The following is a 26,027-nucleotide window of genomic DNA, read 5'->3' on the forward strand; positions in this document are numbered from 1 at the left end:
CGGACATGCTGGAACTTCAATATGACCTGGAGTCAAAGGAGGCCAAGTGGTATGCCGCAATTGATATTGCTAATGCATTTTTCTCGATCCCTTTGGCAGTGGAGTGCAGGCCACAGTTTGCCTTCACTTGGAGGGGCGTCCAGTACACCTGGAACTGACTGCCCCAGGGGTGGAAACACAGCCCCACCATTTGCCATGGGCTGATCCAGACCACACTGGAACAAGGTGAAGCTCCAGAATGCCTGCAATACATTGATGACATCATGGTGTGAGGCAATAGAGCAGAAGAATTTTTTGAGAAAGGGAAGAAAATGAGACAGCTGGGTCTGTTTAGCCTGGAGAAGAGAAGACTGAGATGGGGTCTTATCAATGCTTATAAATATCTAAAGGGCTAGTGTCAAGAGGATGGGGCCAGACTCTTTTTAGTGGTGCCCAGCAACAGGACAAGGGGCAATTGGTACAAACTGGAACACAGTAAGTTCCATCTCAATATGAGGAAAAACTTCTTTACTTTGAGGCTGACAGAGCACTGGAACAGGCTGCCCTTCCCTGAAGATATTCAAAACCCGCCTGGACATGATCCTGTCCAACTTGCTCTAGGTGAACCTGCTTTAGCAGGGGTTTGGACTAGATGATCTCCAGAGGTCCCTTCCAACCCCTACCATTCTGTGATTCTGTGCTTCTGTAATTATTTATAGCCTGGTGGGCCCATGACACCTCAGGCCATCACGGAAGGGATGCAACATATAGATGGGCTCGTGATCAAGGGGTTTGACTTGAACATGGACACTATTGCACAAGTTATCCATGAATGTGAACCATGCACTGCAATCAAGCAAGCCAAGTGGTTAAAGCCGTGGAGTGCATATTTTCAACTTTACTCTTACTAAATTCCTAGGAGGATCTTGACCTCAGGAATGGAAATTTACATGGGCCTTTAGGAAGGAAATTTGTGTAAAACACTGTAGCAAATGATAAAGGCAGATTATCCTGTGGAAATTCTTATGCCCCAAGTTTAAAATTTTGCAGTCACACAAGGATTCTACAAGCTCTTGTTGAAAACTCTGTACACAATAATCTCCTGTATAGAACTGCTTTACATTACCATTTCCTGATGATGATGATTATTAGGATTCATAGGTGTGAAATATTTTCTTTTTAAATGTCTCTTTCAAGGCATATGTGTCTTGCCCATCAGTGAATATAATATTTTTACAAGTATTTTTTTTTAAGTTGTTTTGAGAGAAGTGATTCCATTTATCAATTTACTTGATACACAGAAATATAAGCAAACAGGTTACAAATTCAGAAGGGAGGGAATTGTGGACTTTGGAAACAAATCATAGAATCCTAGAATGGTTTGGGTTGGAAGGGCCCTCAAAGATCATCTAGTTCCAACCCCCCTGCCATGGGCAGGAACACCTTCCACTCGACCAGGTTGCCCAAAGCCCCACCCAACCTGGCCTTAAACACTTCCAGGGAGGGGGCATCCACAGACTCTCTGGGAAACCTCTTCCAGTGTCTCACCACCCTCACAGTAAAGAATTTCTTTCTTATATTTATTCTAAATCGACCCTCTTCCAGTTTAAAACCATTATCCCTTGTCCTATCACTACATGCCCTTGTAAAATTCCCTCTCCATCTTTCCTGTAGGCCCCCTTTAGGTACTGGAAAGCCGCAATTAGGTCTCCCCAGAGCCTTCTCTTCTCCAGGCTGAACAATCCCAACTGTCTCTGCCTATCCTCAAAGGAGAGGTGCTCCAGCCCTCTGATCATCTTCGTGGCCCTCCTGTGGACTCGCTCCAACAGCTCAATGTCCTTCTTATGTTGGGGACCCCAGAGCTGGATGCAGTACTCCAGGTGGGGTCTCACCAGAGCGGAGTAGAGGGGGAGAATCACCTCCCTCAACCTGCTGGTCATACTTCTAAATAACAAACAAAATCCAATTTGAACCTTAATGCTCAAAATTTCAGCTTTTCTAATTGCACTTCATGATTAACACCAGTGATCTGTGCCCCTCAAACTTCAAATTACTGAGGGGTTTTTTGTGTTTCTTTTTTCTGTTGCTTAAAACCATGTGGAGATATTTAATATTTTTTTCTTCCTAGCCAGGAAGGTAGTTTAACCTCCAGTGAAAGGCTAGTTTTATTAGTACTTGATGCCCTATTTTTCTGTTTTGGTTTCAGATTCATACATCAAGGCTTGAGTGCAGAGCTAGTAGTGCTTAGAGTGCTTTCTTTTAAGTGTCTGATTATTGGAACAAAGCTGCTGTTCTGGGTAATTAATGTGAGAGCATGACCTCTTTCAGAGGGGTGTTGTGTTTTTATTTACAGTCATATGACCTCTCTTGCTTATCTTCTCTCCCATTTATGGCATCTTATGTAGCGTGGTGTGTGGGTTGTTTTTTTTTTATTATTTTTGAGACGAAGTTGTTTTCTTTTTTGTGAAAATCTGCAAAGAATAATCAGAATAGACCTTGTATCATATTGATAGTAATGTTACTGATAGAAGAACATTTAATTTTTCTCCTGACTTCCAGCTATAAAGGCAGTGGTCTTATTAAAGACTAAATGTTTGTTAAGTAGTTAAAAGAATGTATGTGGTTTAAAAGCTTATTTTCCACTGAAGGTCACTTAAACCCCAGTAACTTAAGTGTTACTCAGTTCCACAGTTTCATAAGTAAACCTCCATATACCATTAGGAATGAATACTTTAAATCAATGGGAAACATTTTTTCTTGGCAAAATTAAAAAGTGAAATTAAATTGGAATGATTATGGGACAACTAGAAATGGACATTTTTTTGAAAAATGTAACTTTTCTGAGTGTAGGAAGTGTGGGGTTTTGGGGTTTTTTTGTTTGGTTTGGTTTTGGGGGGGGGGGTTTAACATGTTTAGGATTTAACAACTGAAACTGTTTTACTTTGGAAACTTCCATTTTGGAAAAGGAAAATACTGAGGCCTTCAAATGGTCGATAACAATATTTTAAATAGTTTGTATCCTTTCATTTTTCAGAGCTTTACTGGTCAGTAATGGTGTCTCTCTTGTCTGCTAGTATTTTGAAATTGATCTTGAGTTATATGACTTCAAAATTTGGTCATGTGTTTTTTGGATGTTGTCTTAGCTTTGACTGTAGCAAATATTGTGGTATTTGATAGTTTATTTGAGTTGAGGTATAGTCTTCATGCAGTTGAATTTTTACTTCTTTCCCATATTGGGTTTATGTGGCAAGGTTGGGGGGGGGCGAGCTCTGAAGGGGAAATTCAAATTGTAACTGCTCGGCAGTGGTAATTTGTGACCAAGGAATGAACTGACACAGAGGGCAAGAAGGCCCAACTGCAAGAAGGGGTTAAACTGGCTGGAAGCAGGAATGCCAGAGACAGAAGGATTCCCTGTAAGGGAAGGAAGTTTCCCTTGGTGATGAGATAAGAAACAGCTGCGGCATTGTCTTGTAGCCATCCTGGAATGCAGGGATCACTCAGGGGCCACCTTTGGGCAGCAGAGCTGGTGCTGGGGGATGGACCCAGGGCCAGGCTGAGGTGCCCCATGCAACCGCTCAGGGGATTGGTGCTGGTGCAAGTGTATATATTGAATCAGCTCATGACGCATCTTTGCAGACTCCTTGTAGAACTGCTTATGGCAGTAGGATTCTGTCCAGTGCATTGTTCATTAATATTTTTAATATATATTTAAGCACAAACGTGTGTTTAATTCGTTTTAAGGGGTACCATAAAAATTCCCTAACACGTCTGTGAGAAGAGGCCAGAGGTTGCCCCCTGACGATCACGGCCGGTTTTAGCCGGCTTGGCAACGGATCCACCGTAGGCCAAAGCTGAGCCAATCAATGAAGCTGATGGTGCCTTTGTGAAACATATTTAAGAAAAGGCAAAACGTTGCACAGCACAATGAGGAAAAAAGTGTGAGAAACACCAAGGTCAGAGAAGAAGGAGGGGGAGGAGGTGATCCAGGCGCTGATTCCCTTGAATCCTGTGGAAGTTTTAGCATAGATCACGGTGAAACAGATATTTCCCTGCAGCCCGTAAAGGAGACCACTCTAGAGCAGGTATCCACACTGCAGCCCATGGAAGACCCCATGCTGGAGCAGGTGGATATTTCCTCAAGGAGATGCAGCCCATGGAGAGCTCGTGCTGGAGCAGGGGAAAGGTGTGAGGAGGAAGGAGCGGCAGAGGGGAACTGTTATGGACTGACCTAAATCCCCCATTTCCCACCCCTTCTGTGTTGCTCGGGGTGTGGGGAAATAGAAGAGTCGGGAATGAAGGAGTGAAGTTGAGCCTGGGAAAAAGGGTGGGGAGAAGGAGTTGTTTTAATTTGTCTTTGTTTCTCACTATCCAAATCTATTTTAATTGGCAATAAATTAAAGGAATTTTCCTCAAGTCTGTTTTGCCCATGACAGTAATTGGTAAGTGATCTTCCTGTCTTTATCTTGACCCATGGGCTTTTCCATCTTATTTTCTCCCCCTGTCCTGTTGGGGAAAGGGAGCAGCTGGATGAGGATCTGGCAGCCAGCCAACTTAAATCCACCACAGTCCTTAACTTTATGTTGTTCAGTTAAAGATATGTGGTAAGATATAAATGATAAAGATTTCAGAAAATTTGTCATTCTGTGTGGCTGCGTGTAACTTCATTTCTCTCTACTACTATCCTTTCTCTGTGAGTGAGCCACTGTCTCTTACCTAGATGACATTGGTGCTTTGAGTGCAACTGATTGCAGGCAGGATTTTTAAATAACATTCTGTTTGGGCCAAATTCTTTGTCTCTGTAAATCAATGGTAATTTGACCACAAACTTCAATGCAAACAATGAATTTTTCTTGGAATGGATTTTTCTAAACCCTAATATGCATTATCATCTTCACTTTTCTTTTTGTTTAATCCATGTTAAGATTTAAAAATCTTCAGTGCTGCTGTTCTTTATAGTGTTTCCTTAAATAATATAGCTCTAGTCATCTGTTTTGTGGGGGTTTCTCATTATTTATAATGCATGTTGTAAGCAATCTTCAATTTCTCCTCAGTTCTTAGAAATCTTGGATGAAAAAGACATTATCCTGTCACTGGAGGGTTCTTATTCACATACTTTCACTTTTTCAGTTAAAAGAAAACACACTCCCCTGCAATTTTCTAATACTTCTTTTGATGCAAGTCTAAATCCATGAACTACTTCCGTTTGCTTTTTGTTTATATGAAGTCCTAGAAAGCTGTCAGTTTTGTGTATGGTAACTTTACCTGTTCAATAATGTTTTTATGTGATTTCTTAATTAGTATTTGTATCTATGTATTATGACTTGAGTCCTAGGTTTGTTTTGGTTTTGTTTGTTTGTTTTTGAGGAAGGTGGGAAAGGCATATATTAGAGGCTAAGCACAACACGTTAGATTTGCGCAAGTTATGTATGTGTTGTTTCTGGAAGTTAAAAAGTCTGTCTGAAGCCTGGAACAAGATTTCCTTTTCCTCTCTTTTAAGGACTTGGTTTTAAAAACTAAAACAATGGGTATGGCACAGAGAAGGTGAAACACTTGCTGAAATGGAAGTTACACCCACTGGAGGTTCCTATAGAGCTGTAGCACAAATAACTCCTAGCTGTCCTCCCCTGCCTGTCAGGAACTCTGATGGACAGCAGCTGAAATCACTATTGCTTTTTCTCTGCAGGAGTTAAAAAAAAAAAAAAACAAACCACAAAAAAAAAAATTTAAAAACCCAACACCCATTTCTGTGGCTTTGCACAGAGCTTGTTTATTGCAGCAGTGTAAGATTCTCTGCCCGAGTTCACTAAATTTGGTTCAAGTTCTATTTTATGAATTGAATTATTTTTTAATTATTATTGGTATCTGGCATATTTTATAGCATCTTTTTATAGCATCATTTTATATATCAAAATATATAACCGGAGTACGCTGCTGTCCTTCTGACAGGCATTTCCCCCCCTTATATTTGGTAGTAAACCACAGGCTAAAATTATATTTTTCTCATGGGGATACGATTAGACTTGAAATACATGACATGGTCTTATGACACTACATTTTAAAACATTGGACAAGGTTCAGAATAGCTGCAATTGGCAGGTAAAAACTATATCCTCTGAGCTAGGTAAACTTGGTTGCTCTGAGAAACATCTAGAGGATAAGCTGTATTCTTATAGGTTTTTCTTATTTCCATGCTGTATATAGTTATCATTGTTTGCAGACCTCTATGTAATTATGTCATCATTTGAGATTTTTTTTTTTTTTTTTTTACTCTGAGCAGAATGCATTTGGTAGAACTAAAATGTCTCACTAGTCTCAATGTGGCAAGGGTCACAGTTATGAATATTTGTAATGTCTATTTCCTGTTTTAGGAAAGACATTTGGGGCAGAAGTAATTGTGCATAATTTTAGATGTATTTCATGAAGACATCTCTACTGGAGCTAGCTATCTTATGCTTCTCTAGGGAAGAGAAATGCGCACTTTGCATTGCACCCTAAAAGTGTCTTTTTATCTCCGTTGACTAAAAGGAGCCCTAGGATGAGGATCTCATTTGAAGATATCATGTTGGAAATGTCTAGCCTGCAAAGGTATCATATATCTGACTAATTGCAGACTACTGCAATGGAATAAAATCTTTTTGTCATTTTACACTGCCACATCCTACCACAATATCTCTACCACAATTGAGCCCCTGGTGAAAGTTAGTTGCTTTGATGTGCATCTTGTCTGCATTGTCTAGATGTCTGGCCAGTCCATAGAAGCACCTCTGGGACTGGTCTGAGATAGTGGATTCTTTCCCAGAGAATTTGTCCATAAAACTGTAAACTGCAGTTCTCGAAGGAATTGTGGTCCCATCTCTGAATGAATGCTGCTGGTAGAAATCAATTTGCATTGGAAGGTGATGCTGTTGTGCTGGTTGTCCTCTGACTTCAGAGCTGATGAAGCCAAAACTTTGTCTGTTGGAGAAGCAAGGGTGCCTTTTGCTACTCTGGGCATGTTTGTTGACTCCACATTGTGGGGCTTTTTTGTTTGACTGTTTTGTTTGTGGTTGTGTTTCTGTTTTTTGGGGTTTTTTAATAACATCACTCTCTCGATTTCTTTCCAGTCCTGGTAGACAAAATGTCTATAGAATAAGTGGCCTACATACCAGAACTTTCCATTTGGTCATACCATCTGAGGTGGAGGTGAATGAAGAGCCAGCAAATGAAGATATGAATGACTCAGTGGAAGCTGACTTGGAGCACTCACAGGTAGAAGAGGAACGACAGTCTGTGATCTCTTATTCAAGGCACAGAAACAGGAACCAAGGGGTACTGTCTGGGCAGGAAGAGGAAGGGATGCTAGCTCGATCAGCCAGCACTGAGAGTGATTTCCACAATCACATGGATATGGTGGAAGGGGATGTTTTAGCCACAGCAGAGGATGGCTATGATGTAGATATAGTTCGGGAGAATGAGGGTGAGAGTACATATGCAGTGCAGTACAGGCCTGAGTCTGAGGAGTACACAGAAAATGCTGAAGCAGAGCATGCTGAGGCTGTTCATAATCGAACACTGCCTGATCATGTACGTTTCCACTCCATTGAACATGAGGAAGCCATGAATGCAGCGTACTCCGGTTATGTCTATGCTCACCAGCCCCTCCACCAAGGAGAGGATGAGCGGTATGCTGAGCCCTATGCTGACTATAGGCAGCAGGATCATGTGTATGAGGAGATAGGGGATGTGCTGGACCTTGATGTTAGGGAGGGGCTTCAGCTCTATGAGTGGGAAAGGAAGGAAGCTGACAAATATCGCAAGGAAGCTCTTGGTGCCCGCCTTCACCATTATGATGAACGATCTGATGGAGAGTCGGACAGCCCCGAGAAAGAGGCAGAGTTTGCTCCATATCCAAGAATGGACAGCTATGAACAAGAGGAAGATATTGATCAGATTGTGGCAGAGGTGAAACAGAGCATGAGCTCTCAGAGCGTGGGCAAGGCTGCTGAAGACATGCTAGAGGCAGAGCAGAGCTTGGAGCGTGCTCTCCCTGGCAGGGGGTACAAAAGCAATGGTCAGCTGTCAGCTGGCTCTAGGGCCACAGCCAACTCAGGAGAGTCCGTACAGAGGTGCAGAAAGGAAAAAAGGGATGCAATATCACTGGCCATTAAAGATATTAAAGAAGCTATTGAGGAAGTGAAGACAAGGACTGTCTGTTCTCCTTATACCCCTGATGAACCAAAAGAACCTATTTGGGTGATGAGGCAGGACATTAGCCCAACCAGGGACTGTGATGATCAGAGGCCACAAGATGGAGATGTAAGTATACAGAGCTATAGGCTCACATGTTACAATTAAAGGAATGGGGACTGTGTGATATACATTACAGTGAAACTGAGAGGGTTCTACTCTTTTGTGATTCATTTTATTCCTCAGTAAACTATGTAATGCTGTTTCTATTTTAAATTTTTACTCAAAAGGATGCATAAGGAGTATACATATATGTTGTCAGTGGACATAAATTTCCTTTATGAAACTGATGACTTCATTAGAGTTGTACTAGAGATGAATTTGACACAGAAAGCTCTATTGACTTTTTTCCTGAAACAAGTGCTACTACTTTTTTTTTTCCTAACATCCACTGGATAATTAGAATAACTACCAAATAATTTACCTTATGGTATAGAACCTTGTGTGTTCCTGTTAATTCTGGACATGTCAGTTTTCTGTCAGATAATAATGCTAACAGTTTCTATTATTTACTATTTCTATAAAGGTAATATCAAAGATGAAGATCTGAAAAGATTCAGGCTCCATATCTGCTTGTAGTCTCTACAGATTTGCTATGAATCCTAATGCATTATTATAGAATAGAATAGAATAGAATAGAATAGAATAGAATAGAATAGAATAGTTCAGTTGGAAAGGACCTACAATGATTATCGAATCCAACTGCCAGACCGCTTCAGAGCTGACCAAAAGTTACAGCATGTTATTAAGGGCATTGTCCAAATGCCTCGTAAACACTGACAAGCATAGGGCATCGACCACCTCTCTAGGAAGCCTGTTCCAGTGTTTGACCACCCTCTCGGTAAAGAAATGTTTCCTAATCTCAAGTCTGAACCTCTTCTGGCACAGCTTTGAACCATTCCTATGCATCCTGTCACTGGATACCAGGGAGAAGAGATCAGTACCTCTCTCCACTTCCCCTCCTCAGGTAGCTGTAGAGAGCAATGAGGTCACCCCTCAGCCTCTTTCTCTCCAAACTAGCCAAACCCAGTGTCCTTAGCCACTCCTCATAGGACATGCCTTCCAGCCCTTTCACCAGCTTTTGTCCCAGGTGCAGAATCCAGCATTTGTTCTTTTTAAATTTCATGCCATTAATGATTGCCCAATTCTCCAATCTATCCAGATCCCTCTGCAAGGTATCTTGTCCCTCCAGAGAGTCAACAGCACCTCCCAGTTTAGTATCATCAGCAAACTTACTAAGGGTGCATTCAACTCCTGCATCCAGATCATCGATAAAAATATTGAACAAAACTGGCCCTAGAATTGAGCCCTGAGGTACACCGCTGGTGACCGGTCACCAGCCAGATGTAGCCCTATTCACTACAACCCTTTGAGCCCTGCCATTCAGCCAGTTCTTCACCCAGCACACCACGTACCTGCTCATCTCGCAGTTGGACAACTTGTCCAGAAGGATGCTGTGAGGGACAGTATCAAAAGTCTTACTAAAATTCAGAAAAACTACATCGACCACCTTCCCTTCATCCACTAAGCATGTGACGTTATCGTAGAAGGATATCAAATTAGTTAAACAGGACATTCACTTTGTGAACCCCTGTTGACTGCGCCTGATGATTGCATTATTCTTTAAATGCCTTTCAATAGCACCCAGTATGATCTTCTCCATAATTTGTCCAGTTACTGAGGTTAGACTAACAGGTCTGTAGTTTCCTGGGTCTTCCCTCATGCCTTCTTGTAAATTAGAATAACATTGGCTAGCTTCCAGACAGCGGGGACCTCCCCAGACGCCCAAGACCTTTGGTAGATGATTGAGAGGGATCCTGCCATAACATCCACTAGCTCCTTCAGTGTTCTGGGATGAATCCCATCAGGCCCCATGGACTTATGAACATACAGCTGATACAACTGGTCCCTTACAATTTCAGTGTCCACAAATGGAAAGTCACTGTTCCCGCAGTCATGGTCCTCCAACTTAGAGGGCCGGGCAGCCCAAGGTCTATCAGGACTTTTAAAGACTGACGTGAAAAAAGCATTGAATGCCTCTGCCTTTTCTTCATCCCTATTTGTCAGGTGACCATCATTAACAAGTATCCATCCAATGTTTTCCTTAGACCTCCTCTTGCTATTAAGGTACTTAAAAAAGCCTTTCTTGTTGTCTGACACAGCACTGGTGTGGTGGGTTGACCCTGGCTGGGGGCCAGGTGCCCACCAGAGCCGCTCTATCACTCGCCTCCTCAGCAAGGCAGGGAGGGGAGAAAGGAAGATGGAAAAAAAACACCCCAAACTCGTGGGTCGAGATAAAGGCAGTTTAATGTAGCTAAAGCAAAAAGCCGCGCACGGAAGCAAAGCAAAAAGCAAAGATTATTCTCTACTTCCCATCATCAGGCGATGTCCGGCCACTTCCTGGGAAGCAGGGCTTCAGTATGCGTGCCCCTTACTCCGGAAGACAAACATTGTAAAAAAACCCCAACGAATGCCCCCGCCCTGTTCCTCCCCCTATTCTCAGTTTCTTATTGCTGAGCAGACATCATATGGTATGGAATATCGGTCAGTTTGGGTCAGCTGTCCTGGCTGTGTCCCCTCCCAAGATCTTGCCCGCCCCCAGCCTGCTGCTGGGGAAAAAGAAATGTTGGAAAGACAGCCTTGATGTGTGCTGGCACTGCTCAGTAGCAGCCAAAACACTGGTGTGTTATCAACAGTTTGCTAGCTACCAGTACACAGCACAGCACCATGAGGGCTGCTGTGGGGAGAATTAACTCCATCTCAGCCAGACCCAATACAATCTCCACCCCTTATTCCATACCATTTGTGTCGTGCTCACGCTCCACACACTTTAATACATATATATATATTTTATAACCGTTTCATTGTATTTACTTCTTATTAACTACTGTCTCCAGTCCTTTAACAGATAGATGTTACTCTCCCATTCCATGAGCTTCCTCTGCTCCTCCAGATGTTCATGAACAGGCTATGACTTGGGCCCAATCTGTCAGGATGGGTGTTCAGGTTCAGTTGTTGGGCACCAACACCGGCTTGCTTTGGGCTGTTGTTGCATTCATCTGGCTCCTTGCGAAACTTGCTCTTCGTTGGTTTGGGTCATCCCTTCTACATTACTTCCTAGAACGTACAACTCGCATTACAGATTATTTTACCCCAAGGTTACATCTCCTTGAGGCACACACCGGGTCTCCCCAACCTTCCGCATTACCCACCAAGTACACCCAGGTCCTTGAGCGAAGACAATCCCAGGAATGGGTTTGCCTTTTCCCATGGGAGGAGCAATCCACACCGCCTTCCCCAGCCACTTTCCCATGTGCACTACAGGGACCTTGTCTCCTCCCACAGTATGTAGGGGTTTTGTTTGGGCAGGACCAGGACGGTTAGCAGATCCTCTGGTGTTAATCAGCCAAGTGGCTTCTGCTAAATTGGTATCCCAGTGCTTCCAGGCCCCATTACCTAATGCCCTCAACATAGTCTTTAACAGTCCATTATATCTCTCGATCTTTCCACAGGCTTGTGGGTGACAGGGGATGTGATACACCCACTCAATGCCCTGTTTCTTTGCCCAAGAGCTTATGACGTTATTTCGAATATGAGTCCCATTGTCTGATTCAATCCTTTCTGGGGTACCATGTCACCATAAAATTTGCCTTTCAAGGCCTAGGACGGTGTTTCGGGCAGTGGCATGGTTTACAGGGTATGTCTCTAGCCAACCAGTAGTTGCTTCCACCATGGTGAGTATGTAGCGCTTGCCTTGGCGCGTTCGTGGCAGTGGCCCAGTATAGTCAATCTGCCAGGCCTCGCCATATCGAAAACCCAGCCACCGCCCTCTGTTCCAGGGAGATTTTACTCATGTCGCTCGCTTGATTGCAGCACGTATTTCACATTCATGAGTGACTTGTGTGATGGCCTCCATGGTCAGGTCCACCCCTCGATCACGAGCCCATCTGTATGTTGCATCTCTCCCTAGATGTCCTGACGTTTCACAGGCCCATCGACCTACAAATAGCTCACCCTTACGCTCCCAGTCCAGGTCCACTTGAGCTACTTCAGTTTTGGCAGCCTTGTCTACCTGTTCATTGTTTTGATGTTCTTCAGTGGCACGGCTTTTGGGTATGTGAGCATCTACATGACGTACCTTCACAGCCATGTTTTCTACCCAGGCAGCGATGTCCTGCCACAATGCAGCAGCCCAGGTGGGTTTGCCCCTGCGCTGCCAATTGGTCTTCTTCCACTGCTGTAGCCACCCCCACAGGGCATTTGCCACCATCCAGGAGTCAGTATAGAGATAGAGCACTGGCCACTTTTCTCGTTCAGCAATCTTTAGGGCTAGCTGAATGGCTTCCACTTCTGCGAACTGACTTGACTCACCTTCTCCTTCAGTGGCCTCAACGACTTGTTGTGTGGGACTCCATACAGCAGCTTTCCACTTCCGATGGTTTCCTACAACACGACAGGATCCATCAGTAAACAGAGCATAACGCCTCTCATCTTCTGATAACTCATTATATGGTGGTGCCTCTTGGGCACAAGCCACCTCCTCAGGCAACGCTCCAAAATCTCTACCTTCTGGCCAGTCCATAATCTCTTCCAGGATTCCTGGGTGGTTGGGTTTCCCTAGTTGAGCTCGCTGCGTGATTAGTACTACCCACTTACTCCATGTAGCGCTGGTTGCGTGATGTGTAGAGGGAATGTTTCCTTTGAACATCCAGCGTAGCACGGGCAATCGCGGTGCCAAGAGGAGAGATGCTTCTGTACCAACAACTTCTGAAGCAGCTCGAATCCCTTCATATGCTGCTAGGATCTCTTTTTTAGTTGGGGTATAGCAGGCTGCTGATCCTCGATACCCCGGGCTCCAAAACCTTAATGGTCGACCTCGGGGTTCTCCTGCTGTTTTCTGCCAGAGGCTCCAGGTGAGGCCATGCTCCCCAGCTGCAGTGGAGAGCACATTTTGCACAGCTGGTCCTGTCCGGACAGGCCCAAGAGCTACTGCATGAGCTATTTCCTGTTTGATATGCTCAAAGGCTTGTTGTTGCTCAAGGCCCCATTCAAAATAGTTCTTTTTCCGGGTTACTCGATAGAGAGGGCTCACAAGCTGACTGTAACCTGGAATATGCATTCTCCAGAACCCCACAAGGCCCAGGAAGGCTTGTGTCTCCTTCTTGTTAGCTGGTGGAGACATAGCTGCTATCTTGTTGACCACATCCATAGGCACATGACAGCATCCATCCTGCCATTTTATTCCCAAGAACTGGATCTCTTGTGCAGGTCCCTTGACCTTGCTTTTCTTTATGGCAAAACCAGCTTTCAGAAGAATCTGAATTACTCTTTTTCCCTTCTCGAATACTTCTTCTGCCTTATTGCCCCACACAATGATGTCATCGATGTATTGTAGATGTTCAGGGGCACCACCCTTTTCCAGTGCAGTTTGGATTAGTCCATGACAAATAGTAGGACTATGCTTCCACCCCTGGGGCAGTCGATTCCAGGTGTATTGAACACCTCTCCAAGTGAAAGCAAACTGTGGCCTGCATTCGGCTGCCAAAGGAATTGAGAAGAACGCATTGGCGATGTCAGTTGTAGCATACCACTTGGCTGCTTTTGACTCCAGTTCATATTGGAGCTCTAACATGTCTGGTACAGCGGCACTCAGTGGTGGCATCACTTCGTTCAGGCCATGATAGTCCACCGTTAACCTCCACCCTCCGTCAGACTTTTGCACTGGCCATATGGGGCTATTAAAAGGTGAGTGAGTCTTGCTGATGACTCCCTGGTTCTCCAGTTGATGAATCAGCTCATGGATGGGAGCCAGGGAGTCTCGATTTGTGCGATATTGCCGCGGGTGCACTCTCCTGGTAGCAATTGGCACCTGTTGTTCTTTGACTTGCAGCAATCCCACAACAAAGGGATCTTCTGAGAGATCAGACAGGGTAGATAGATAACTGTTTGATCTTCTCTGCGTTCACAGTGGCTACACCAAAAGCCCATCAGTACCCCTTTGGGTCCTTGACGTACCCTCTCCTGAGGTAATCTATGCCAAGGATACAAGGGGCCTCTGGGCCGGTCACAATGGGGTGCTTCTCCCACTTGTCCCCTGTTAAGCTCACCTCAGCCTCCAATATGGACAATTCTTGGCATCCCCCTGTCACTCCAGAGATCCGGATGGGTTCTGTGCCCCTATACCCTGATGGTAGCAGTGTACACTGTGCACCAGTGTCTACCAAAGCCTTATACTTCTGGGGGGGGTCTGATGTGCCAGGCCATCGAATCTACACAGTCCAGTATACCCGGTCATCCCTTTCCTCCTCCTGGCCGAAGGCAGGGACCCTCTATTCCTGTTCCTGGTCAGAGTATTCACTGTCTGACCCTCGCAGTGCCAGACCAGAAGTCCCCTCACCAGGATCAAGGGAGGTGATTTTAGTTTTACATCTGGGAGATCGCTGTTTGCCTTCTCATGTCTCTGTAGCAACTACACTGACGGCCTTCTTGGGTGTCCCCTTCTTAACAGCTGTCTTCCCTCTCAGTTCACGAACACGGGCTTCCAACTTAAAGGTGGGTTCACCGTCCCACTTCCTCATGTCCTCCCCTTGGTCACGCAGGAAAAACCAGAGTGTACCACGTGGCGTATGCCTGGGGCTCCCTTTCCCTCTGACCGGAGCAGGAGATGACTGATTTCTTGGGGTACCTCTGACAGCCAACGTGCTGGCCCGTAGGGATGAGGAGGTACAGAGGTTTTCTTCAAAGTTCTGAAGCCAAGCAGACACCTTCTCCACAGTTGGTGTGTCCATATCTGGGAAATACATTGCTGCCAAACTGTTAGAATACGATGCTGGGGCACTTTGAATCACCTTCCTCCACATGGCCCGTGTGCACAGGACATCTTCTGGATCTTTGGAGACCTCCTCATTATCTAGATCACTATAGATGACTTCCAACACCGCTAGTTCTCTCAGGTACTGGATGCCTTCATCTGCAGTGGTCCACTTGCCTGGGGAGTTCACAAGATCTTCCTTGAATGGGTATCTTGCCCTCACACTTGAAAGCAGCCGTCTCCAGAGACTGCAAATTGCTGTCTCTTTTCCAATTCCCCTCTCAATTCCTCGGTTTCTAGCAAGGGATCCCAGCTGTTGGGCTTCCCTGCCTTCCGGTTGCTGACTGTCGGCCCCATTATCCCAGCATCGAAGCAGCCAGGCAGCAATCCGCTCTCCAGGCTGGCGGCTGTAATCTTTCCGCATGTCTCGAAGTTCGGATGAGGTCAGGGACCGGGTAGTTTCTGCTTCTTGTCTGATTTCTCTCACTCCTTCCTCCCACTTCTTTGCTGAAGGACCGGCTTCCTGATCAAACCTCTCCTCCTCTTCTTCCTCCTCCCTTAGTAATCGATGATATGGACCTGTTGACCTCCTGGTCCACTGGTTCTTTTTTACTACTGGGGCAATTACTGTAGTTGTTATTGTTTGTGTCCCTATCATCTCAGCCACGGTGTCCTCAGCTGCAGTTTGGGTGCCTTCCTCAACCATAGTCCTCTGCGAGTACTGCACTGTGGCTCGATAGGCCCAGGCCAGGCCCCAGTACAGTGCTAGAAGCTGTTGGTTTTCATTGGGGTAGGCAAGACACCCTTCTATCAGGTGGCACGTCAGTTTGCTGGGGTTGCTTGCCTGTTCAGGTGTGAAGTCCCAGGCTATAGGAGGTGATAATCGCCCTAGGAACCTGCCCAAATCCTTCCACACACCCTGCCACCCAGGGACCGGCTGCCTCAGGGCACGTTTCAGTATTGCCTCACTCAAAAGTTGTCTCCCCTTAAACCAGGACAAAACCAAACTCCACAACACCCGTAATATGCCAGCAGTATTAATTAGTAATATTAATGAGCTTACATAAGGGTGAACAAGGACCTTGGGAGCCTGCATAATAAAACCATCCACATCAATCCCAGGTAGGGAGAGAGAGATGTATTCCCCCATCATCTCCACAAGATAGCTCCCCCAGCACAGCAATAACATCGATGCCAGGGCCATGCACATAACCATTGTTTGTACTAGCATGCTCCCAAGTTCCTTCATCCTCCCCACAAAATAGCTCCCCCAGCACAGTAAGATCGTCAACACTAGGCCAAAGCACAGAGCAGCCATTGTTTGTATCAGCATGTTCCTAAGTTTAGCAAAATAGAGATAAGCAGCACAGCTAACAAACCCCGTGACCTGCACAGGAGCTTGCAACTTAATAACTACTATAGCTGTAGCACCCTTAATACTAAACTGCCGTTGTCGAGCCCCACGTTGGGCACCAAAAAGGACTGTGGTGGGTTGACCCTGGCTGGGGGCCAGGTGCCCACCAGAGCCGCTCTATCACTCGCCTCCTCAGCAAGGCAGGGAGGGGAGAAAGGAAGATGGAAAAAAACAACCCCAAACTCGTGGGTCGAGATAAAGGCAGTTTAATGTAGCTAAAGCAAAAAGCCGCGCACGGAAGCAAAGCAAAAAGCAAAGATTATTCTCTACTTCCCATCATCAGGCGATGTCCGGCCACTTCCTGGGAAGTAGGGTTTCAGTATGCGTGCCCCTTACTCCGGAAGACAAACATTGTAAAAAAAACCCAACGAATGCCCCCGCCCTGTTCCTCCCCCTATTCTCAGTGTCTTATTGCTGAGCAGACATCATATGGTATGGAATATCCCTTTGGTCAGTTTGGGTCAGCTGTCCTGGCTGTGTCCCCTCCCAAGATCTTGCCCACCCCCAGCCTGCTGCTGGGGAAAAAGAAATGTTGGAAAGACAGCCTTGATGTGTGCTGGCATTGCTCAGTAGTAGCCAAAACACTGGTGTGTTATCAACAGTTTGCTAGCTACCAATACACAGCACAGCACCACGAGGGCTGCTGTGGGGAGAACTAACTCCATCTCAGCTAGACCCAATACAACTGGTCAGTTTCAACTCTACTTGAGCTTTGGCCTTTCGCGTCTTCTCCCTGTATATATGAACCAAAGCTCTGTAATCTTCCTGCAAAGCCTGACCTTGCTTCCAGAGATCATGCAATTTCTTTTTCCTCTTGAGCACCACGAGGAGTCCCCTGTTCAGCCAAGCTGGTCTTCTGCCCCACTTGCTTGCTTTTTGACACAATGGGATTGCCTGCTCCTGTGCTTTTAAAAGGTGGTTCTTAAAAACTGACCAGCTCTCATGGACTCCTAAGCCCTCAAAGGCAGATTCCCAGGGGACACTGCTAACTAGCTCCCTGAGCAGCTTAAAGTTTGCTCTCTTGAAATCCATAGGATCATAGGATAGGATCATAGGATATCCTGAGTTGGAAGGGACCCATGAGGATCATCGAGTCCAACTCCTGGCTCCACACAGGACCAGCCAAATCAGAGCATATGACTGAGAGCGTTATCCAGATGCTTCTTGAACTCAGTCAAGCTCGGTGCTGTGACCACTTCCCTGGGGAGCCTGTTCCAGTGCCCGACCACCCTCTCGGTGAAGAACCTTTTCCTAATATCCAACCTATACCTCCCCCATCGCAGCTTCATTCCGTTCCCTCGGGTTCTATCGCTGGTCACCAGAGGGAGGAGATCAGCGCCTGCCCCTTCGCTCCCCCTCGTGAGGAAGCTGTAGGCCGCGATGAGGTCTCCCCTCAGTCTCCTCTTCTCTAGGCTGAACAAACCAAGGGACTTCAGCCTCTCCTCATACGTCTTCCCCTCTAGACCCTTCACCATCTTTGCTGCCTTCCTTTGGACACTCTCCAATAGTTTTATGCCCTTTTTGTACTGTGGCGCCCAAAACTGCACGCAGTACTCGAGGTGAGGCCGCACCAGCACAGAGTAGAGTGGGACAATCCCTTCCCTAGACCGGCTAGCAATGCCGTGCTTGATGCACCCCAGGATACGGTTGGCCTTCCTGGCAGCCTGGGCACGCTGTCCAGGCTAGTAACTCTGCTGACCTTTTTTATCATTACACCAAAAATTTTAAACTCAACCATTTTGTGATCACTGTGGCCAAGACAGCCTCCTACCATCGCATCCCCCATGAGTCCTTCTCTATTCACAAATAACAAATCTAGGAGGGCATCTTTCCTAGTTGGCTCACTGCATGCTTTTGACATATTATTGTTGTAATCTCTCTCCTCTGACCCGAGTGTTAAAGGCCACTATTCAGGTTTACAGTCTTAGATTTTATTTTATTAATTCCGTACTTCTTGGCATCAAGCCTAATTTGCATCAGAATAGGTTCATGGTCTGTCATTCCAGTTCTCATTGCTGCTCTGTGAAGGTAATCTTAACTATTAAGTTTGCAAGTTTTTTTTAAATTCCTAATAAAGTAAGTTCATAAGCAACTTTTAACTGTGTTAAAATTTATACTTGATATGAAAAGGACCAATAGACTAAATTTGGTGGGCCAAAGTTATCCCTAATGTGAATCCACTCAGTTATCTCCACGATGACTGCACTGTAAACATCTGCATCGCTCTTTGTTGCTGTGCAATACTTTTTGGTGACCTTTGTTTGTTTCTTTGTTTGGAAGAACATGGAATGATAGAAGTGTATTGTTTGGTTTTTTGTTTTTTCTTTTTAAATCAATATCAATTTAATTTTTAAATAAAATGTTTGTAACCTAGGTGTCAGGGCCTAGAGCACATTCCCTCCCTTCTGGGAGTTTACCTGGCTGAATCCAAGGTCATCTCCTTCACTGTTGTGAAGAAAGCTAGAAGTGAGGGCCCTCCACTTCTTTCCCCTGGGAGCTGCTTTTAAGCTGAGGCACTACCATTAGCCCCTGCCTGTGCTACATCACAGCTGTGTAGTAGCCATGTCTGTGCCTGGTCTTGGATCTCTGTGATTCCGACCGTGACCTGGACCCACTGGCTTGGCTTCCTGGCTTGGCCTCAGACTTGTCTCATCACTACGGACTTGCTGGGTGAACGCTGGACTGTGTCTGACCCTGACCACTGTCTCAGGCCCTGATCCTGACCCAGACTTGCTGCTCTGCATCCTGGCTCCTTGTTGGTGAGGTCACTGCTCCTGCTTGCCTTATTCTTGTGCTCCATTCCCGGCTCACCTTCGCTTGTGGAGCAGCCGGCCCTTATTGCTCCTCGACACTAGGCTCTGAACAGAAATACCCAAAACACCTTGGTCTCTTCTGCATCAAAGGGAATTCAGATGATGAAAAATTGATTACATGCAGTTTAAACATGAGACATACCTATGCTTTTCCAGCTATGTTCAAACCAAATAACTAGTATTCTGCAAGTAGGAACAGATTTAGAAGCATAGTGTTTCAACTGTGGAAAAGCATGCTAGTAGTTTCCTGACATTTTTTCCCATGGAAAACCATCAGAAACCCATAGTAATGACTATGTTCTAATACTTGTGTGCATTCCTACAGATTTCAGTCATTTCTTCCCCGGTTCAAACCACAGTAAGCCGACGTTAGCAGCAGTTTCTGCGTGCTGAGAGGAGTGCGAGGCTTGCCAGTTCTTCACCCAGTGCATCGTTAAACCCACTCACCCCACAGTCAGACAACTTGTCCAGAAGGATGCTGTGAGGGACAGTATCAGAGACTGGAAGGGACCACTGGAGAGTGTCTCATTCAGCCCCCCTGCTCAAAGCAGGGGCAGCTGGAGTGGGATGCCCAGGATATTGTCCAGTTGGGTTTTGAATATTTCAAAGGATGCAGACTCCACCATCTGTTCCAGTGTTCAATGACACTCATGGTGTATTTAAAAAAAAAAAAGTGTGGAATTTCCTGTGTTTCAGTTTTTGCCCATTGCCTCTTGTCCTGTCACTGGGCACCTCTGAGAAGAGTCTGGCTCTGTCGTCTTTATACCCTCCCATCAGCTGTTTATATAGATTGATAAGATCCCCCCCTGATTCTTCTCTTCTCCAGGATGAACAGTCCTAGCTCTCTCATCCCCTCCTTGCATGAGAGATACTCCAATCCCTTAATGGACTTCATGTCCCTTTGCTTGATTGGCTCCAGTATGTCTATGTCTTTCTTGTACTGGGGAGCCCAGATCTGGACACAGGACTCTGGCTGTGGCCTCACCAGTGCTGAGTAGAGAGGAAGGATCACCTCCTTCAACCTGCTGGTGACACTCTTCCTAATGCATCCCAGGATGCTGTTGGCTGCCTTTGCTGTGTGGGCACATTGCTGGCTCATGTTCAACCTGGTGTCCATTAGGACCCCCAGGTCTTTTTCTGCCAAGCTGCTTTCCAGCTGGGTGGCCCTCAGCATGTATTGGTGCCTGGGGTTGTTCCTCCCCAGGTGCAGGATTTGGCATTTCCCTTTGCTGAACTTCATGGGGTTCCTGTCCGCCCATTTCTCCAGTTTGTCAAGGTCCCTCTGGATGGCAGCACAACCCTCTGGAGTATCAGCCAATTCTCCCAGTTTTGTATCATCTGTTTTTAAATATCATATCAGTTCATTTTGCACAGTGGCAAGAGTAATGACATTGAGAAACTGACACTGTATGGAAAAGGCTATGCAGCTGCAGTTACATTAGATATTCTGTGCATAAAACTGGAGAAGTGCAGTTCATGCCTTCCTGAATAATGCATGATAGACCAGCATGGATTTTTTTTGGCACATACACATCAGAGAGAATGGCATACGGGGATTCCCTTTAGAAAAGGCTATGGTTCTCCTAGGTATATACGCTCATCCCTCTGGAAGGGCAGGGCCCTGTATCTTCAAAGTAGTCTCCTAGGGAAGAATGATGAGCAAGAGCTATCTACACACAGAAATTGTATGTTGTGAATGCTCTTAGCTGAGTATGGGAAGGAGGCATTTAAAGGTACAAATAGAAGATGTATGCAGTGCACAAATCATAGGTCTTGAGATATATTGCTGCAAAAAATTGGTAAACAGCATCACACTTCTAAAACGAGCAGATTTTGGTATTAGAAGACATTCTAACCAACTGGGTTGAGCAGGATAGGTTTGATGCAACACAGTGCTATTGTCTTTCCTATTATGAGTTTTGTTATTAAATTCCATTGTGAAGGGCAGTGAAGGACTCTCAGGTGAAGTGGATCACATTGTTAGACTGAAGCAATGCAATTAAGATGGAGAATTTTTGGATGTACCGGGCTAAAAGAGAAATATAGGTAGGTCTTCAAGGAGGAGAAAAAAAAGGTTGCAGGTGCTTATTATTATTAAGACTCCTGGAAAAAAACACTTTACAAGTCAGTAGCAAAGTTTTCTATGGTAATAATAGAAAGACTGACATTCATTTATTGTTTGTATCTTGACAAAGTTTTACTTAGGCTTCTAAAGCAGTTCTGTTAACTCTTAAAGAAGCAGTATTAGACATTTGCTTTAGACATTAGTTTATAGTTGTAAAAGAAATCTACCAGACGTGAGTTACCCTAGGTTTGCTTTATTTACAGCGCTGGATGCACGGGGGACAGCTCCACCAAACGTGCATGCAGGTGATTACCAACACACAGGTTATATAGAATCAAAATATACATATTCATTATTTTTCCAAGAAAAGGCAGTCTTATGATAATCATTTCTTAGAATCCATTTCCATATTCTCCTCCCCGTCACGCATGCTCAGTGATTTGAGTCGGTGGTCCCCAAGGGGTCTCTGGTCGTCATCAGTGGTCTCGCACCCGTGTCCGCTGGATGACCCTCTTCTTCCAGGCATGCGCAGTATCCTCGCTGTGGATGCGCCCGTCCATAACAACTTACTTCATAGGATTAATATCTCTGGACCTATTGTCCGGTTGGGTAGGGACTGTACAAGGAACATAGCAGCCTTGTACATTGCCATGGTCAGTTAGCTTCATTACCTATTACCTTGGTTACAAACTCCTTTCCCACGATTATAGGCTTTGAAACAGTTCTAGGCCTTAAGCAGCTTTCTAGTTAACATAAGTTTTCTTATAGCTAAGCGTCTATATTTTCTACAATAGTGTTTTCAAGTAGCTGCATAAATTGTCTGTCCTCCATGATTTATCAAATATTTCTTGCTACTGGTATAAAAGCTACTTGTGGGCTGTAGTGTATGTTGTATATTGTACCTCTGTACTTTCATTTTACTGAGGAAGACAAACAGGCAATTATTCCTCAGAGACAAAACTTGGACATACAAGCATTTTGGGGAATAACTCTAATTGCATGTCTTGTAGCATCCTGTAGATTGTATGATGTTTGGATTTGGGGAGGGGTGGGGGTTGGTCAGGCTGCAGCAGTTCTTTCAGAAACTTGTAGCAAACGTGGAAAGACTTTTCCTAGAAGGCACAACTGTATGATCTTTCATACAGTTCATAGGTCAAGAAGAATAATATTCTGTAGACAAGACTAGCTTAGGATTTTTGTGATGCTACTGGAACAACCATTCACACATTTTAAGTAGTGCTGAGTTTCTATATGTCAGCAGATTAGTTTATGTAAAAGCTTTTTTTATTATTATTTTGGCATATGAATATGAGAGCTTTCAGGCTTTTCAGAGAACTCTGTGGATACATTTGGTGTTGAAGGATTGTATGCTTTATTTTTTGGGTCTTTGCTTACTGCTTAAAGCTCAGTCTTCCAATATCTGTATATGATGTCATTGTTAGGTTGACAGTATTTCACACCTTTTATGTTTAACCGTAATATAAACAGTATTATGTATCTAACGGGAATAGGAATGCGATGGGAGTGCTTTCCCAAAGGAATAGGAAATGCTACTTGTGCAGTTGAGTCAGCACAGAACTGTAACATTTTATGTCACATGGTAAGTTAGGAAGTATATAACTCTCTCAAAGTACTTGTGAGAGTGCCAGGGATCTTATGGATGATAGATGATTCATCATTTTCATAGTGCAAGTATATTCCCATATTCTAGGTGCCATTTCACAAAGTCACCTTTTCTGTATGTCTTTTTTTACTCCACAGTTGTGAATAAAGAAAAACAAAAAATAGAAGCAAAGACTACTGTTTACCTAGGATGCATCCGTATAAAGAATTGCTTTCTAACTCTTTGGTAGCTGCTCTATCACTCCCCTCTTCAGCAGGACAGGAAGGGGAGAAAAATAAGATGGGGAAAAAGAAACCAACAAACTCGTGTATCAAGATAAAGGCAGTTTAATAAAGCAAAAGCAAAAGGCCGTGCGCAGAAGCAAAGGAAAAAAAAAAAAGATTTATTCTCTACTTCCCATCAGCGGGTGATGTCCGGCTACTTCCTGGGAAGCTGGGCTTCAGTATGCATAGCGGTTGCTCTGGAAGACAAATATCGTAAATAACGAATGTCCCCCACTTCGTCCTCCTTTCTCTCAGCTTTTTATTGCTGAGAAGACGTCATATGGTATGGAATATCCCTTTGGTCACTTTGGGTCGGCTGTCCTGGCTATATCCCCTCCCAAGATTTTGTCCACTCCCAGCCTACTGGTGAGGGGGGAGAAATGTTGGGGAGACAGCCTTGATGCTGTGCCAGCACTGCTCAGTAATAGTCAAAACACTGGTGTGTTATCAACACAGAATCACAGAATCACAGAATGGTAGGGGTTGGAAGGGACCTCTGGAGATAATCTAGTCCAACGCCCCTGCTAGAGCAGGATCACCTAGAGCAGGTTGCACAGGATCGCGTCCAGGCGGGTTTTGAATATCTCCAGAGAGGGGCAGCCTGTTCCAGTGCTCTGTCAGCCTCAAAGTAAGGCCTTTCCTCCTAAGAGAGATGCTCCAGTCCCCTAATCATCCTCGTAGCCCTCTGCTGGACTCTCTCCAGTAGTTCCCTGTCTGTCTTGAACTGGGGAGCCCAGAACTGGACACAGTACTCCAGATGGGGCCTCACCAGGGCAGAGTAGAGGGGGAGGATAACCTCCCTCGACCTGCTGGCCACGCTCTTCTGAATGCACCCCAGGATACCATTGGCCTTCTTGGCCACAAGGGCACATTGCTGGCTCATGGAGAGCTTGTTCTCAACCAGGACTCCCGGGTCCTTCTCTGCAGTGCTGCTTCCCAGCAGGTCAACCCCTAACCTGTACTGGTGCTTGGGGTTGTTCCTCCCTAGGTGCAGGACCCTACACTTGCCCTTATTGAATTTCGTATGGTTCCTCTTTGCCCAATTCTCTCGTCTTTCCAGATCTCGCTGAATGGCAGTGCAGCCTTCTGGTGTGTCGGCCGCTCCTCCCAGTTTACGATCATCGGCAAATTTGCTGAGGGAACGCTCTGTCCCCTCGTCCAGGTCATTGATGAATATGTTGAATAAGACCGGACTAAGTACTGACCCCTGGGGCACACCACTAGATACTGGCCTCCAACTAGACTCTGCACCACTTATCCCAACCCTCTGGGCCCTGCCATTCAGCCAGTTCTCTACCCACCTCACTGTCCACTCATCCAACCCACACTTCCTAAGCTTGCCTACGAGGATGTTATGGGAGACAGTGTCAAAAGCCTTGCTGCAGTCGAGGTAGACAACATCCGCTGCTCTCCCCTCATCCACCCAGGCAGTCATGCCATCATAGAAGGCTATCAGATTGGTCAGGAATGATTTCCCCTTGGTGAATAAACACCTTGCTAGCTACCAATACAGAGCACAGCACTACGATGACAATTAACTCCTTCTCAGCCAGACCCAATACAATGTGATTCTGGAATTTCTTTTTAGTAAACATATAAGATAGGCTTTTTCAAGAAGTGAGGAAAAAGGTGGAGGGGGTGTGTGTGGATTTTGTTGTTGTTGTGTGTTTGTGAAGAAAAAGCAGTAGAAATCAGATTTCATAGCATAATATTTCATAGAGTTCAAGATATAAGCTGGGGTGGGAATGCAGCCAAGAATTTGCTTCTGGGTTATTGCTGCTGACATCTCAAAGTAGAAATATAGTTATACTACAGTGTTATAACACTAGCTGGCTTAGAGAAGGGATGTAATAATTGCTTTATGAATCTAGAAGGATAGTATTTGACTCTTCTATTATTAGTGGCAAACTGTACTGATCTGGCAAAGCAAGGACCAAGATTCCTATGTTGAAGGAGACTTTGTAGAATTTCAGTGCTGCTGGGCTAATAAAATCACCAGTGTGCATAACTGAATACTAAAGCTTCCTCTTAGGGTTCACCTTGTGACATCTGCACTGCCACATCTCCTAAAGATCTGGGTTTGAAATACTTACTGTGTCAAAGCTTTACACTCTTTTACATGCTGCATTTTTGTATCATATTTGCACTAAAGTACTTACTACTCTTGATTTTAGATACCTGGCTATAACTCTTTAATATTAGCAGCATTCCATAGGAGTCTCCTATTAGTATGATAGCATTTGTCATAGCGGCTTACCAAGGTGGTGGATCACACAGAGACAGAAAATTCATGATACTGGTTTTCTGTGCTGTTCACTTTATTTTTCTAATATGACTTTCCCAAGTATATGATATCTGATGAAGGTTTTATAGTTAGAACAGAAAAGAACATTCTCTATGATAGTGAATGAGTGGGGGAAATAGTCTGAAAGATAGTTTCTCCATTAAGATTTAGTTAAGGTTTTGGTAGCGGAGGGGCTGCAGGGGTGGTTTCTGTGGGAAGAGACATGGGGCTGTCCTGTGCTGGACACAGCTAGTTCCAGCCAGCTTGTTGATGGACCCACAGCAGGCTGAAACTGAGCCAGTCAGCAAAGTTGGTGGCACCTCTGTGAAAACATTTAAGAAAGGACAAAAATGCCAGATGACGAGCAGAGGAGTGAGGGGGGGGAAAAAAGTGAGAAACAGTAGTATGAACACCAAAGTCAGAGAAGAAGGAGCAGGAAGAGGTTGTCCAGGCACCAGAGCAGATATTTCCCTGCAACCTGTGGAAGAGACCACACTGGAGCAGATACCACACTGGGGCCTGTGGAGGACCCCACACCAGAGCAGGCG

The 26,027-nt window shown here is 45.0% G+C and overlaps 1 protein-coding gene across 1 annotated transcript in view; it reads left to right on the plus strand.

The window, feature by feature from the left end:
- The window catches only part of LOC142599332 (amyloid-beta A4 precursor protein-binding family A member 1-like), a gene marked incomplete at its 5' end in the record, with an annotated part of 106,633 nt that overhangs the window by 76,070 nt on the left and 4,536 nt on the right, over nucleotides 1–26,027 (plus strand). The window contains one exon of the mRNA XM_075739201.1: nucleotides 7,083–8,274. Coding sequence (XP_075595316.1) covers nucleotides 7,083–8,274 — 1,192 coding nt within the window. The remainder of the gene's footprint in view (nucleotides 1–7,082; nucleotides 8,275–26,027) is intronic.

Source organism: Balearica regulorum, chromosome W (genome assembly GCF_011004875.1).
Source record: "Balearica regulorum gibbericeps isolate bBalReg1 chromosome W, bBalReg1.pri, whole genome shotgun sequence".
NCBI lineage: Eukaryota > Metazoa > Chordata > Aves > Gruiformes > Gruidae > Balearica > Balearica regulorum.